Source organism: Mesoplodon mirus (assembly GCF_964341445.2).
Source record: "Mesoplodon mirus genome assembly, chromosome: 12".
NCBI classification, from domain to species: domain Eukaryota; kingdom Metazoa; phylum Chordata; class Mammalia; order Artiodactyla; family Ziphiidae; genus Mesoplodon; species Mesoplodon mirus.
Genome location: NC_138988.1, coordinates 86,456,067 through 86,471,712, shown reverse-complemented (window position 1 = coordinate 86,471,712; position 15,646 = coordinate 86,456,067). Strand labels below are relative to the sequence as shown.

At 42.4% G+C, this 15,646-nt stretch overlaps 1 protein-coding gene across 1 annotated transcript in view; it reads right to left on the bottom strand.

The window, feature by feature from the left end:
* Positions 1–14,693, bottom strand: part of LOC309813240 (cytidine monophosphate-N-acetylneuraminic acid hydroxylase) — a 107,783-nt gene extending 93,090 nt beyond the window's left edge. Inside the window, exons 1-2 of the mRNA XM_082637877.1 lie at positions 12,493–14,693; positions 12,012–12,094 (exon numbers count right to left, since the gene is read on the bottom strand). Of these exons, the coding sequence (XP_082494003.1) occupies positions 12,012–12,094; positions 12,493–12,633 (224 nt within the window). The 5' untranslated portion in view covers positions 12,634–14,693. The remainder of the gene's footprint in view (positions 1–12,011; positions 12,095–12,492) is intronic.
* Positions 14,694–15,646: the final 953 nt, after the last annotated feature.

The following is a 15,646-nucleotide window of genomic DNA, read 5'->3' as shown; positions in this document are numbered from 1 at the left end:
TTTACAATAGCCAAGTCATGGAAGCAACCTAAATGCCCATCGACAGACGAGTGGATAAAGAAGATGTGGTACATACATACAATGGAATATTACTCAGCCATAAAAAGGAACGAAATTGGGTCATTTGTAGAGATGTAGATGTATCTAGAGACTGTCATACAGAGTGAAGTAAGTCAGAAAGAGAAAAACAAATATCGTATATTAATGCATATATGTGGAACCCAGAAAAATGGTACACATTAACCGGTTTTCAGGTCAGAAATTGAGACACAGATGTAGAGAACAAACGTATGGACACCAAGGGGGCAAAGTGGTGGGGTGGTGTGTGTGTGATGAATTGGGAGATTGGGATTGACATATATACACTAACATGCATAAAATGGATAACTAATAAGAACCTGCTGTATAAAAAATTAAATAAAATAAAATGCAAAAAAAAAAATACCCATTCAAACAGTAATCACTCTTCTAACCTCTATCACCATAGGTTAGTTATGCCCACTCTTGCCTTTTATATAAATGGAATCACACAGTAATATATCTGGCTTTTTCTCCCACCATTATGACTGTAGGATTTATCTGCATTGTTACACATAGCAGTGGTGTGTTCCTTTTCATTACTGTATAATATTCCATTGCATAAACACACTACATTTTCTTTATCCTACTATTGTTAGATGTTTGGATTGTTCCTTGTTTTGGCTATTTGACTAAATATGCTATAAACATTCCTGTGCGTAACTTTTGGTGGACATAAGCCCTCATCTCTGGAGTGGCATTTCTGGGTCAAATGGTACATAAACATTAAACTGTGGTAGACACTGTCAACCAATTTTCCAACAAGGCTGTGCCAATTTACACTCCCAGTAGCAAATGCAGAAGAGTTCCTGTTGCACTATCACAGCTTTTTGCATCAGACATTTTTGCGTGTTTTTTAGTGTGCAATTAGTCAACTGGACATTGCCAGTTGCATGCAAAGCGACTATGAACTTTTGTGATTGGTTTATCAGCCCTAACGCAAGCATATGGTCAACCCAACAGATGCATCAGAAAAATGAATCTAAATCAGGTAAACACAGGAGGATAGACAGTAACGAGTCTGTTATTTACCCCTGGCTAACAGTGATTCAAATATCTGAGAGAGAAACAATAGTTAGTTCAGGTTAGAACAGCCCCCTCTAGGGTCCATGTTTTATTGCTGGAGGTAGTATGGTTGTATATTTATTACATGGTTAATAAATCCTATATAAGCCTCATTTAGGGAAAGGAAGCAGGAAACCACCAGAAGTAACTGAACCATGACATGCACACTGCTGAAGAAACCCACAGCAACTGCCAAGAGGAACCTAGATCCCTGTTTAGAAATAAGAGAAATCCAGGAAGGGTAGAGAAAAATTAGCTATCAGAAAAAATAACAAGTTGAGCAATCAGAGCAAAGATATCTCTCGCCAAGATGGGTTTAGTAAAAGAAACAAGAAAGGACTTTCATCTTTTTCATTAGCGTATCGAGGTATAAAAATTGTCATTTTAACAGCAGGAACCCGAATTCAATCCACTGAATTCTCTTGAGGAGAGACGAGGTTTGGCAACACCTTTCTGACTTATTTGAGTATTGACAGAGAAACAAAGGAAACTTTAGAATGCAAGAGAAGGAAATTCTGGAACTACGACAAAGAGAAGTGTGAGGTAAGAAGAGAGGCAGGCCTGTGAGGGTCATCAGGAGGACATGACCCCCGGTTGACCCTTGAGCTGGATCTGGGCAATGGGAAGCCCATCGCTCCTTGCCCATCCTTGGAATGTATGTTTGCCCACCTTTCCCACAGTGGGAGCTGTTCCAGGGTCGTAGCCTTGAGAGAGTAGGGTGTTGAGACCATCTGGACTGAATACATGACTGAACCGAGTTAAGGCTTCTACTGATACATACACTTTAAGATTCTGGTGGGTGGGTTCGGAGACCTACTCCTGCAGTCGCCCAAGACAAGCCTCATAGATAAGTTTCCTTGCTTATTAAACCTGCCACCTACCAATCTGAGCGGTCTGCCTTTCTTTGGTCTTCCCCTGCCCTCCTTGTATGGGACCAGTTTGTGAACCAATAGCCTCTCAACAGGACAGGAGAGGGGTCCTACTGAGAAAGGTGAGAAATCCCTGGTGATGGGGTGGCCAAAGGACTTTTAAGAACAGTAGGTGCTCTCCGGAGGGCTGTGATATCCCCACTTCCTTATGACTTCACCTTACACAAGGTGAATGTCATTTGGGAAATACAAGGGAGACAGATGTGCTCAGGTCAGGATGGGCTGTAAGAAGTAGTGAGATCAGGAGATCATTGGTCAAGGAAAACTGGACCCAGAGGGGACCCTAAGTACAAAACCCGTCAGAATTAAAATGGAAAAACCCTAGGGGAGGCATTACATTTCTCATCACATATGATATTGGGAATTAGACATTTTAATTTAAATCTCAAAGGACAGGGTAGCCTTCAGGAAGATGTTGTGTAATGAAACAGGAGCCATGAAAAGTGGCAACAAGAGAACAAAAAGTTAAAAAAATAAATAAAACCAAGAGTGCCCAAACAAAACAGAAGTAGTAGAGGCCTTAAGTAGCAGAATAATATGGCAAAAACCAAATCTAGAATCTGTGACACAGAAAATCAATTTAAGGAATCTAAAACAACAGCAACAGAAAAAAGAGTGAAAGAAAGAGAACAAGGAAGTGAGAGAGAATAATTATGAAAAACAAAATAACAGGAAGAAAAACATGATAACTAATTTCTGTATAACAGGAATTCCAGAAGGAGAAAAGACAATAAATGAAGAAGGAATGATCAAGGAAATAATAGAACTTTTTCTGAGCTAAAGAAAAAGTTGATTTCATATTTAAAGGATCTAATGATTGTAGGGCAGAAATACTGAAAAAAAGGCATCCTATAGATCAGCCCCCGGTCCCCAACCTTTTTGGCACCAGGGACTGGTTTCATGGAAGACAATTTTTCCAAGGACCAGGGGCAGGGGGGATGATTTGGGGATGATTCAAGCACATTGCATTTATTGTGCACTTTATTTCTATTATTATTACATTGTAATGCATAATGAAATGATTGTACAACTCACCATAATGCAGAATCAGTGGGAGCCCTGAGCTTGTTTTCCTGCAACTAGATGGTCCCATCTGGGGTGATGAGGGACAGTGACACCCAAAATGTGTTGCTTAGGTCCAGTCTACTCCATAATCTCGTTTTGGTTGCTGTCACTGCAGAAAACCCTGCTTCACAAAGATGGGATGTTGGAAATGGAAGCAGGCTTTTCAGTGCTTTTATGGCAATCTCAGGATATTCCACCCTGACTGTAATCCAGAACGTATGGAGATTTGAAGTTGTCTCAAAGATACTTTTAAGGCCACTGTCACTTGCAATCTCAAGCAGTTGATCCTCTCCTGACACAGACAAAATCGATTCACCTGGCTTATTCACAAATGGGTCTTTTGTGGTTGGGAAGTAATGCTCGAACTCTTTTGAAAGCTGAGACAGGCAATCATGCACCATCTGGGAGAAAGAAGGCCGTGGCTCAGTCTCTTTCAAAATTTCTGCTAATGTTTGAAACATGTCAAAAATCCCAATGTTCACTCGTCGCCCCCATAATTCCAGTTTGGCTTTGAATGCAGCCACTTTATCTGCCGACTTGAACACACTTGTCATTCTCCCCTGAAGTGACAGATTGAGTTTATTGAGCAGGTTGAATATGTCACACAAGTAAGCAAGTTTTGCGACCCATTCTGTGTCACTGAAATGTGCTGCCAGTGGTGACTGTTTTTCTGAAAGAAATCTCTGGAGCGGCTCTCGTAACGCGAAAACTCCGGCCAGTGATCTACCTTTAGAAGCCATGTCACTTCTGTGTATAAGCGAAGACGTGTGAGCTCTGCGTCCATCCCCTCACAGAGCTGTGCGAACAGACGTGAGTTAAGGGCATGTACTTTAATGTGGTTGATAATTTTAATCACATCCTCCAAAACGCTGTTAAGTTCGGGTGACATTTTTCGGCTAGCCAGCATTTCTCTATGGATGACACAGTGCGTAGACTCACATTCAGAAGTGACCCTTTTCACCCGAGTAGTGAAACCACAAAGCCATCCAGTCCTGGGAGCCGTGCATATACCGACAGAAAATGACCAGGTCAGTTTTCCTGATATGTAATCATACAAAGACTTGAATAGTTCTGCAGCTGTGGTGTTGGTTGGCAGCAAAAGTGCACATAACATATCCTCAAGCACATCCTCCTGAAAAATATATCACACAAAAACAAGCATTGTTGGACTTCCCTGGTGGAGCAATGGTTAAGAATCGGCCTGCCAATGCAGGGGACACGGGTTCCAGCCCTGGTCCGGGAAGACCCCACATGCCGCGGAGCAGCTAAGCCCGTGTGCCACAACTACTGAGCCTGTGCTCTAGAGCCCATGAGCCACAACTACTGAGCCCACGTGCCACAACTACTGAAGCCCATGCACCTAGAGCCCATGCTCCACAAGAGAAGCAACCACAGTGAGAAGCCTGCGCACTGCAACGAAGAGTAGCCCCCACTCGCCACAACTAGAGAAAGCCCGCGTGCAGCAACGAAGACCCAAAGCAGCCAAGAATAAATAAAACAAAATAAATAAATTTACATATCAAAAAACAAGCATTGTTGCCTTGTCGTCAACATCCGTAAACTCGTCAACCTGGATTGCACACCAGGGTGGCTCCTTAATCCTCACTAACAATTGTGCCTCAATATCCTCTGCTATTTCATCAATTCATTTAGGTATGGTGCTAGACGATAGAGGAACACGTGCCACCTTCCGAACTGCAGCCTCTCCTAAAAGTTCACGACAGATGTCCTTAGCAGCAGCAGGATCAACTCTTCACCAACAGTAAAGGGCTTCTTAGCTTTAGCCATGCCGTTAGCCACTAAGAATGATGCTCTCAGTGCAGACACATTTGATGAAGTGGTGGCCTTCAATAATTGCTCCTGTTCTTTGTGTTCACGTTTTTTTATCTTTTGAAAAACTCCAAAGGCTTGCCTTTAAATACAGGGCGCTTGGTCTCCATGTGGCGAAGCAGTTTTGAAGGTTTCATGGCTTCATTGTGTAGCCGGTCGCTACATGTTATATACAAAGCGGGATTGGAGAATGTGACTCACCTGTTGCAATGAACCCCTAATTTAAGTAGGACTCTTGGTATTTTAAATGCAGCTTTCTTTTTGTGGGCAGTCTTAGAGCCTTCTGCTGTCTCCTCATTGAGTCTTTCCCTCTTTTCAAAGAAGCTCTCCAGCGACGTTTGTTTTTTACTCATTGTGGCGAGGGTTAGCTTGTGGGCTTGCAAAAACCGTGACTGAGACAAGTGTACAGTGTGGGAAAGAGGCGTGGATGGAAGTGGTAAATAAAATAATGGGCGGGCCATGCGCAGACTAAAATAAGTGTCGGATTCTGACTTAAAGCCTGCCACCAGATGCATCTGTACAACTGAAGTACGTCAACTCACTTGCCACTATAAAGCCTGCCACCAGATGCAGCTTAATTGTCACTTGTCACTCACTGATAGGGTTTTGATGTGAGTCTGCAAGCGATTGACTTATTATGGTGTCTGTGCAGTCAGACCTCTCTGCTAATGACAATCTGTATTTGAAGCCACTCCCCAGTGTTAGCATCACCGCCTCAGCTCCACCTCAGATCACCAGGCATCAGATTCTCATGAGGACCACGCAACCTAGATCCCGCACATGGGCAGTTCACAGTAGGGTTCGCGCTCCTATGAGAATCTAATGCCGCTGCTGATCTGACAGGAGGCGGAACTCAGGCGGTAATGCGAGCGGTGGGGAGCAGCTGTAAATACAGATGAAGCTCTGCTCGCTGGCCCACCGCTCACCTCCTGCTGTGTGGCCCAGTTCCTAACAGGCCACGGGCCAGGACCGGTCTGTGGCCTGGGGGTTGGGAACCCCTGCTATAGATAATCTGATGAAATTTACAAATGACAAAAAAAAAAAACCCTACAAGAAATCCTACAAGCTTCCAGACCATGCCTCTACCGTAGCCTACTCCCTCCACCAAAAGACTCCCCCGACTCAAGCACCAGACAAGGGAAAAGAAACCTGCTGACATCCTCTCATTTGTAAACTGAATGCCAGGGAACCACATGGAAGGATATTTACGCAATTTTGAGGGAGAAGTCTACAGCCTATCTGTAATTCAAGCAAGGCTATAAAATAAAGACCTTTTCAGACGTACAAGGACTCAGAATATACACTTTTCAACTGTGCCCTCAGAAAATCAGTTCCACAGTATCCAAGTCGTTGCAGCCTCAAACTCCTCTGTAACAGAATGCTCCATCCCCTCCAAAGAAGCCCTCCCGCCTTCTCTAGTAGAAGATTTGTAATGTCCCCACGCTCACCCACACAATACCCTTGGTCTCTAGGCCTCAAATCATTGTCCTAATAAAAACCTCCGATGATATATTTTAGCAACTATCCGCTCTATTTTCCCCCCATCTACCAAGTTTCTTTCTTCCCTTCTTCCTCCTCTCAGTTCCCTAACTTTATCCCTCCCCCATGCCATCTGGCTTCTCCCACCAATTCACCAGGACAGATGCCATCAGTAGCCTCCACACTGTGAAGGGTAATGAGCATTTGTCAGGCCTTACTTCACTACTACCTTGACCTCATTGTTACACTCAGTACTGCTGCCTACCTCCTTCTTGAAACTTTCCTACTCTCTAGAAACCTGAGAAGAAAATATATTCTCTCCTGGGTCTCCATAGCTCTGTTTCTGTTTTGTTCTAGCTCTGTTTGTTTTGTTTTTCTCCTTCTTTTCTGCCTGACCTTAAATGTCTCTGTTTCCCAGGCTCCCTTGCTTCACTGATCTTATTACAGAGACTGTCTGCCTCACTCATTTGTTTCCAGAGAGCAAAACCTCCTCAAGGAAAAAGAGGGATCTGCTGGGAGGATCCAGCAAATCTCAAAGAACTCTTCCTCTCATGTCAGGATAGGGCAAAACACGTATCCCCCTACTCTTTGTGTTTCCATGGCATATGGGAGAAAGGGAAAAGACTAATCTGGATGACTAGACACTAGCATTTACAGGATCAAGTTCAAGAGTGGGCAGGACCACTAAGGAATGGGCCCAGTGAAGTGGGTGGCCTGGGGTTCTTTTTTAGACTACTGACCGGACTCAGAATCCCCTCTGCAAGCCCAGTCATATCTCCGCAGGCACATAGGAACATGCAAGCCCCCCACAAGAAATCCAGGATGGAAGATTGAGGACCCCACGTAAGCCTCTGTCCTCAGCCATGTTCTGTAATCTGGCTTTTATCAAAGGAGTCTGCACTGGGATTTACAGGGTACTGTTCTGAGTAATAAAATCATTCTTTCTGCCCATTTGCAAGTGGGTCTTTATGTGTATGCTCCATTTGCTAGAACTTAGGGAACTCTCTCCCTGAACAGTATTAGAGGAACTTGAATTCATTCTAAGACTGTGAGCATTGTAGATTATGAACTCTGAAAGACAAGCAGTACCTCCTTTTTATTGCCCATATCTGGCGAGAAGAGCCTAGGCCAGAAGCACACAGTAAATGTTAAATAAATATTGGTTCAACAGAGATCCTCAGCATATTCCCTTCTTAGAAGTATTAACTAGTTTACTTCTGTAACCAAATCCGTATGTTCTTTTTATCCTGCTTCCATTTTCCCTTCCTACAAATACTGAAAGACCACATCCATCTCCTTTTCTCATTCCTGGGAGAATCTGACATAAATATCAAACATTTTTCAAGGATTTTGAAATTTCAGGAGAACAAATAAATATGGGATAACATTTGCTAATCAGTGTTAATGGCATCCTCTGCCAGTACAGAGGAAACATTCTAATGTAATTGTTTCACTTGAATTAGTTTAACTTCCCTATTTGTACAACACTAGGATAAACTGGATGGAGAAACATTAGAGGTCAGCTATTTGTTGCTGTGTTCATGGCCTGAGTGCACAGCTGCATCCTAGCTGATGAAAATGGGACTCCAAAGGATCAAGCATTGTTTCTTTTCCTGTGGAGTGTTGTTGGATTGTTCATCTTCTTTTCTGGACCAACGAGACAGCCAAGAGAGAGGGAGTTCGTGTTTTAGTTATTCTTGACCTATACATTATAGGTTGCTCTTTATCTCCACTTGATTAATTTCAGCTGAGGCCTTCTCATCAGGTATAAACCCAAGTTAATTAGCCTCACAGCTGCCATTCCACAGCTCTTGGTCACTTTGAAAGTCTATTCCAGAAGCCCACTCTCAAGTTGATCCCCAGTCCTCTAAGTGTCAAGGCATTTAATCTATATCCTTAAGGGAAAACATCTGTGGTCTTCCTACCACAAATGACCCACAGTTCAGCTAAACACTTACAGGGCACCTTTGGGTGGTGAGCCTTAAACTGAGTGCTGGAGATATAAAATCAAAGAAGGTACCGTCCCTAGTTTTCAGGAGTTCACAGCCTAGCGAAGGAGACAGACATCTAGTCGGAAAATGTCAGCAAAACGTGACAAATGACCAATTCCTCCACCTTGGTTCCAGAATTCATCCTCCAATCCATAGTTTCAGGAAACTTTGGCTTTGTCCCTTTCTCTCCTAATTCTTCCACTCTCCCCTCTACCTGCTACTTCATTTTAGCATTTATATATATGGAAGCCTCTCCTAGTTTGAAAACTGTAATTCTTAACTCACCAGTATCTCCCAGCAATGATTCTTCCTCTTCACTTTCATAGTCAAAGCAGTAAAAAGTAGTAGTCACTCACTGTCTGCCTCTCTTCCTCCTTTCTCTTTCCTTTCCATTGACCCCTCAAGCCACCCCATATGAATTCTACCAGCTTCATTCCACCAGAAGTATTCTCCCTAAGGAAGCAATATCTTCCACATCATGAAATCTAAACAATATTTTTCAGTCAGCCCTTTACTGGACAGCTCAGCTCCAGTTGACATCATTCTCCTTTTTGAAACACCCTCTCATTTCTCCCTTCCTCCCCCAACTTCTTCACAACACCAAACCCTGTCGCCTCCAAGTGAACAGAGTGCCCTGGTCCCAGCCCATATCATTCTTATCCAACCGCAGCAGGAACATCCTAACTAAGCTTCCGGCCTCTTCTCTTGCCAACCCGCCTCCAGCCCACTTGCTACATTATAGCCAAATGAGCTTTGTAAATGTCAGATTTAATCCTGTCTCTTTTCTTCCTTAAACTCTCTATGATTTCCACCTTCCTTGAGGATGAAGTTCAAAATCCTTAGTATGGGGGCTTCCCTGGTGGCGCAGTGGTTGGGAGTCCACCTGCCGATGCAGGGGACGCGGGTTCGTGCCGTGGTCCACGAGGATCCCACGTGCCGCAGAGCGGCTGGGCCCGTGAGCCATGGCCGCTGAGCCTGCGCATCCGGAGTCTGTGCTCCGCAACGGGAGAGGCCACAGCAGTGAGAGGCCCGCGTACCGCAAAAAAAAAAAAAAAAAAATCCTTAGTATGGCTTTAACACGCATCCTGGTCAGACTTGTGTCTGCCTCTCCAACCTTTTTTCCTACCATTCTCTTCTTCCCTCTCCCCACTCTGGCCAGTGTGACCTTATCGTTTTCCAAATGTTCCATGGACTTTTTCATTTCAACTGTTCCTTCTGCTTGAATGTCCTCCCTCCCCATCTTTGCCTGACTTACTCCAACTCACTACTCAGATTTCCACTTAAATGCCACTTCATCTAGAAATTTCTTATACCACAATTTCAGTTAATCCCCATATAAGATCCTATAGCATTCAGAACTTGGCATTTCTCTTTCTTAATATGCAGCATGCCTATTATTACTTATTCAATGTCTGTCTTCATCCCTAGACATTAAGCTAAATGAAAGCAGGGGTCATGCTTGCCTTGTTCATTGCTGCATCCCCAACACCTAGCATGGTGCATATTTTTGAATGAATGAATGGATACACTGAGTGCTGTTAAAAATAACAAAGAGGGACACTTAAGCCTGTCCTCAGAGGGGAAGGAGGGCCAAGCTGCTTCTAAACCTATACTACTATAATTTCTAGGGGAAATTCAGTCAAAACCAATGCAAGAGTTTATAGAAAGAGCTGGATGTTTGTAAATGGTGAGAATATTTGTGGAAATCAGCTAAAGAGACTGAATGGGTTTTAAGAGAACCATTGTTATTCTGAAGTTTTATAATATAAAATACAACAGAATCTACAGTGTGACAATATCCAATACCTCTGGCCAGTAGTATGGTTCATATCCTGAGGACATATTTGTTATATTAGATAAACTCAGGGTGCATATCTTGAGCTAAGTAGATGCGTGGTGGTGTAAACACAAACAAGAGTTTCTGGGATGAGACATCTGGCGTTCGCTCATTCCATAAATCAACAAAGCCTGGACCTAGAATCAAGGCTTTATACAAAAATTTGATCTAGAGAAAAAGAAATCCACAAGAAATTTAAAAATCATAGATGTTTAGGGCTGAAAGAAACCTTACATTATCCAGTTGAACCCTCCTGCTCTTCTCCCTGCCACTGTTGGATGAGGTTAAGTCACTTTCCTAAAGTTTTGTGCCCAGTTAGTGGCAAATTTGGTAATAGAAACCCAGTTTCTGTATCAGTGAAACTGAATTCTTTCTGATCCTTGACTCCAGTAAACTCTAATTTTATGGAATTTATAAGCTTTCTCCAATCTATGTCCTGAAAAAGGCTTTCTGGAAATCCTTGCCTTCCTCTAATCTGATCCTGGTTCACCAAACAGCATACCCTGCATAGAGAGACCCTTTAGGTGCTGATAAATAACACCTTCCCCTCACCACCCACACTTCTGAAAGGCTCAGGAGGTGATAATAGTAGTAACTGAAGGACTCTGAGGAACTCCTTGACATCATGCCATAAAGGAGAACACAAGGAGTAAGTCCTCTATGGCGGCGTTGTACGACATTGTTCTCATCTGTCCCTTCTGAGTTCTGGGACAATCAGTCTCGTTGCTGTCATAGAATATTTGGAAAACTTCTCGTGTTTTAAAAACTCATTCAAGATCATCTAGCAACTCCACTCATAGGTATGTATCCAAAAGAATTTAAAGCGGGGACTCAAACAGATACTTGTATACCAATGTTCTTAGCAGCATTATCCACAACAGCCAGAAGGTGGAAACTACCCAAGAGTCCATCCATAGACGAGTTGATAAACAGAATGTGATATATACACAATGGAATATGATTCAGACACTAAAAAAGGAACGAAATTCTGATACATGCTACCACATGCATACAACTTGCAAACATTATGCTAAGTGAAATAAGTCAGACACGAAAGGACACATATTGTACAATTTCATTTAGATGCAATACTGTAGAACAGAGTTACCAAGGGCAGGAGGGAGGGAGTTATTTCTTAATGGGGACATAGTTTCTGTTTGAGATGATGAAAAAGGTATTGCTTAATGAATACACAGCTTCTGTTTGGGCTGATGAAAATGTTCTGGAATAGTGGTAATTATTTCACAACCTTGTAAATGTAATTAATGCCACTGAGTGTACACTTAAAAATGGTTAAGATGGGGCTTCCCTGGTGGCGCAGTGGTTGAGAGTCCGCCTGCCGATGCAGGGGACACGGGTTCGTGCCCCGGTCTGGGGGGATCCCACATGCCGCGAAGCGGCTGGGCCCATGAGCCATGGCCGTTGAGCCTGCACGTCCGGAGCCTGTGCTCTGCAACGGGAGAGGCCACAACAGTGAGAGGCCCACATACCACAAAAAAAAAAAAAAAAAAAAAAAAGGTTAAGATTGTGAATTTTATGTTTTATATATATTTTACTACAATACAAAAAAAAAAAAATTACTCAACAGCTCTCGGTTCCAGCCAAGATGGAATCCTAAAACATGTTCAAGCAACCAAAGGAAGGTACAAAAAGAGAAACCAAGGAACAAGAAACAGAGGAAACAAACAAAACAAAAAATAAAATGCAAGATATAAGCTCTAACATATCAACAATTACCTTAGGGACTTCCCTGGCGATCCAGTGGTTGAGACTCCATGCTTCCACTGAGGGGGGCACGGGTTTGATCCCTGGTTGGGGAACTAAAATCCCACATGCCATGTGGGCCGTGAGGCCAAAACAAACAAACAAAAAACAAACAAACAAAAAATTACCTTAAATATAAGTAGTCTAAATACAGTCATTACAAGACAGAAATTTGCAAAGAGAATGAAAAACCATGAACCAACAACATGCTGTCTGTAAGAAATTCATTTCAGATACGACACAGAAAGATAGAAAGTAAAAGGATAGGAAAAGATATACTATACGTTAAACAAAAAGAGCAAGATTTGACTATATTAATGTTGATGTAGTCAGTAATCATTAATTTTGAGCCACACTTTAAATATTCAACTTGTGAGAAAAAAGTTAAAACTTAAGGCTAAATGGATTCATATTCCTATTTTCCAAACAAGCCAACATCAGTAAAGCACATTACCTTATTCAGTTTCCCTCTTAATAAAGCACCAGTGTCCTCTTCCTGCGATGCATCAAAACTGAAACATGCTCGGATGAGGACAGACACACGTTCTCTTCCTCTGTTGTGACACCTGGCTCCTGTGAAATCGAATGCTGCCATACTGAGCTCTACTAGCTACACACACCCTGTACGGACAGCAGCAGTTCAATCCAGGATTGACTAAATCGTCGTGTATGCTGGGGAACGGAGCGAGGCAGTGCGTTAAAAGAGAGTGATGATACAGAACTGCCCTGCTGTCTGTGAGAGGGAAGTTAAGGTGTGGGAAACAAATCATGCTTTTTAAGTTGCAGAACTGTAACCCCAAGAAGCAGAAGTTTGCAGCTGGTTCTTTGGGTTCCACTTCTCTTTCTGTTCAAGTTCAAGACCAAAGTTTCTTGAACTGACACACTGATCTGATGCACAGGGCCAGGAACCATCTAGCACATGAATAGAAGAGCAGTGTTTCTCAGGCCTGAGAACTTACTCCCCCTCCGCCTTTATGCTGTGAAGACTGTGGCTCTGGGTGTTATCTTCTTTCCTTCTGAGGCCCGTTCCATTTCTAGTTTCCAAACTACGAACAACTGAATTTCTTATGTAAACATGGAGAGGCAGGATTTTTAGTTTAAAAGGGGTAGATGTGTATACAGGTACATATAATTTCCAGGATCAGAAATTAAATGTAAAGTTGTGAGAGAGAAAAAAAAAAACACCTGATGCATACATTCTTCCAGCACTAAATTCAATGAAGAATATATGACATTGACTAATACTTAAAGAGTACCACCTGCAAGAAATATGACTATCCTGTTCAAATGGTCAGGTCTTATGTCCAGATTTGACATCTAGGGTCATCACCTACAATGCAGTAAAGGCATTTCTAGCCACTCATCTTCCTGGTGACCATCCTAAGTACTGAGAAAGCATTAAGAGGAATATACCAACTTTGTGTGTAGTCAGATTTAGGATCAGCAATTTTGAAGGTCATAATAAATATAAGGGAAATCATTTTTCTTAAGATATTTATTTCCGGGGCAGCTACAATAAATGAAAGATATATGATTAAATAATTACTGGAACTAGACTCTAGTTTAGGGAGATAAATGTGTGATCCCCCTATCATTCCAGCTGTTCCAATCTTATATTACATTTTTCTGGTGGGAAATATTTGACCAAGTATCTTCCAGTTTGGAAATTAAAAGAATGAGTTGCCAGGAATTAGATTGTATTTCCAAAAATGGCAGCACCTTCCCAGGAGGCTGTTCTTACGATGAGACTGACATTCCTCTCACTGAGATCTGTGTTCCCTCCACTTGTATCTGGATGGGAGATTGTGACTGTTCCAAACAGTGGAGTATATGACAAATGTGATGCTTCGTGGCTTCTGAAGCTGTGTCTAAAATCATACAGCTTCCACCTGGCCCTCTCTCTTTGGGACCTGTCCTTGGATGCCACCATGTTATAAGGAAGCCTGGGCCACATGAAGGAACCATGCGTAGGTGTCCAGCAACTCCAGGCACGTGAGGGAGTGAGATTTCTGATGACTCCATCCCCAGCCCCTCGAGTCTTCCAGCTGAGGCTCCAGACAGCACGTAGCAGAAACAAACTGTCCCTGCGGTGGTGCCCTGACTGAAAATGCCTGACCCACAGGCTCTGTGAGCATAATAAATACTGGGGGAAAAAAGTACTCATGTGATACTTAAATTAAGTTTCTATTAGTATAAAAGGAAAACATTACAGGTCTTGTCAGGCTAGAGGGCCACAGAGACACAGAAGTAGCTCCACACAGTACAGTTATAGAGTCTGTTAGAGAAAACTTACACAGAAGCAATAGAGCACATGGAATCCCCCAACTCTCATTTCCCCATAGCCTGGGCCAGGCAGAGATAATCTGTACCCACCATGGCCAACGTGCAGCCGAGAAGGGCCAGCCTCTGACAGTAGTCTGGATTCACAAGAGAAAGAACATGATCTCACACCAAAGATGTTGCCACATTACACATTTATGTTGTCGCAAAGGTATGTTGGCCTATGGAATACTTAGGTTCTCCAGGTCCTGGGAAATGAATAACAGGATTTTTAGGTCCAGCAAGAAGAGTAGGGGGAATGCATATTGAGGGCCTGGGTCTATAGTGAAGGTCAAAGTCTGCATGTGGAAGGCCCTGGAATTATCCTGAAGTGCCTTTGTATACCCAGAATGCTAGCATCAGCCAAAAGTCTTGCTGCCCCTTTACAGACTGGCCCCAGCCAGCTCAGCCTGGTAGAAGGAGATAGGTACTCAGGCCATCCAGATTTGTCTCCCAACAGATATAAAGAGAAGAAACTGAAAACCTCCCCTAACCTTCTCCTCTGCCCTCCTCCCATCAATTAAAACAAGATTGAGTTCTCTTTCACCCTTCAGTTTGACAGAATTTTAAAGATGAATATTATTCAGTGTTGGTGAGCACATTGGGAAAGGTGTATGTTCATAATGCTCATAGGGTATAAATTGGTAACTTTAGGGGGAAATTTGACAGTATCTAGCAAATTTTAAATGTGAGTATCCTTTGATTCAGCAATTCTACTTCTAGTATAAGTTTGGTTTTTTTTAAGAAGTACTTTAGCACTTGTACAAAAAGACGTCTGTTCCAACAAAATATTGAACATCCAATAGAAGAATGAGAAAATAAATTACGGCACAACCTTCTGTGGATATAGCAGTTAGAAATGAAGTAGATTTATAGATACCAACATAAATAGGGCTCTACAACACATATTGTTCATTTATATTTTTTGATTTGCAGTGTGCCAAAAATTCTACTTATAATTACTTTGCTTTAAAATTAATATCCACTTTACTAATGCTACAAAATTGCTACACTATTGCCAGGAATGATATATATTTGCTCACCAGCAGATGAGCCTGGAACATATTGATTACATTTGAATTTCCAGAAACTCTTTCAATCTAGTACATGATAGTTACTCAAGAACTGTTTCATCAGTGAATGAAATGGTCAGGCCAGCAGTGCCAAGGTTCCTACCAGATCCAGTTCTTTGATTCTACCTGGAGAAAAACTGTTCTTATTAATAAAATGGTCATGATAATACCTCCCTCAAAGAGCTGCCATGATGATAAACAAGATATGCAAAATTA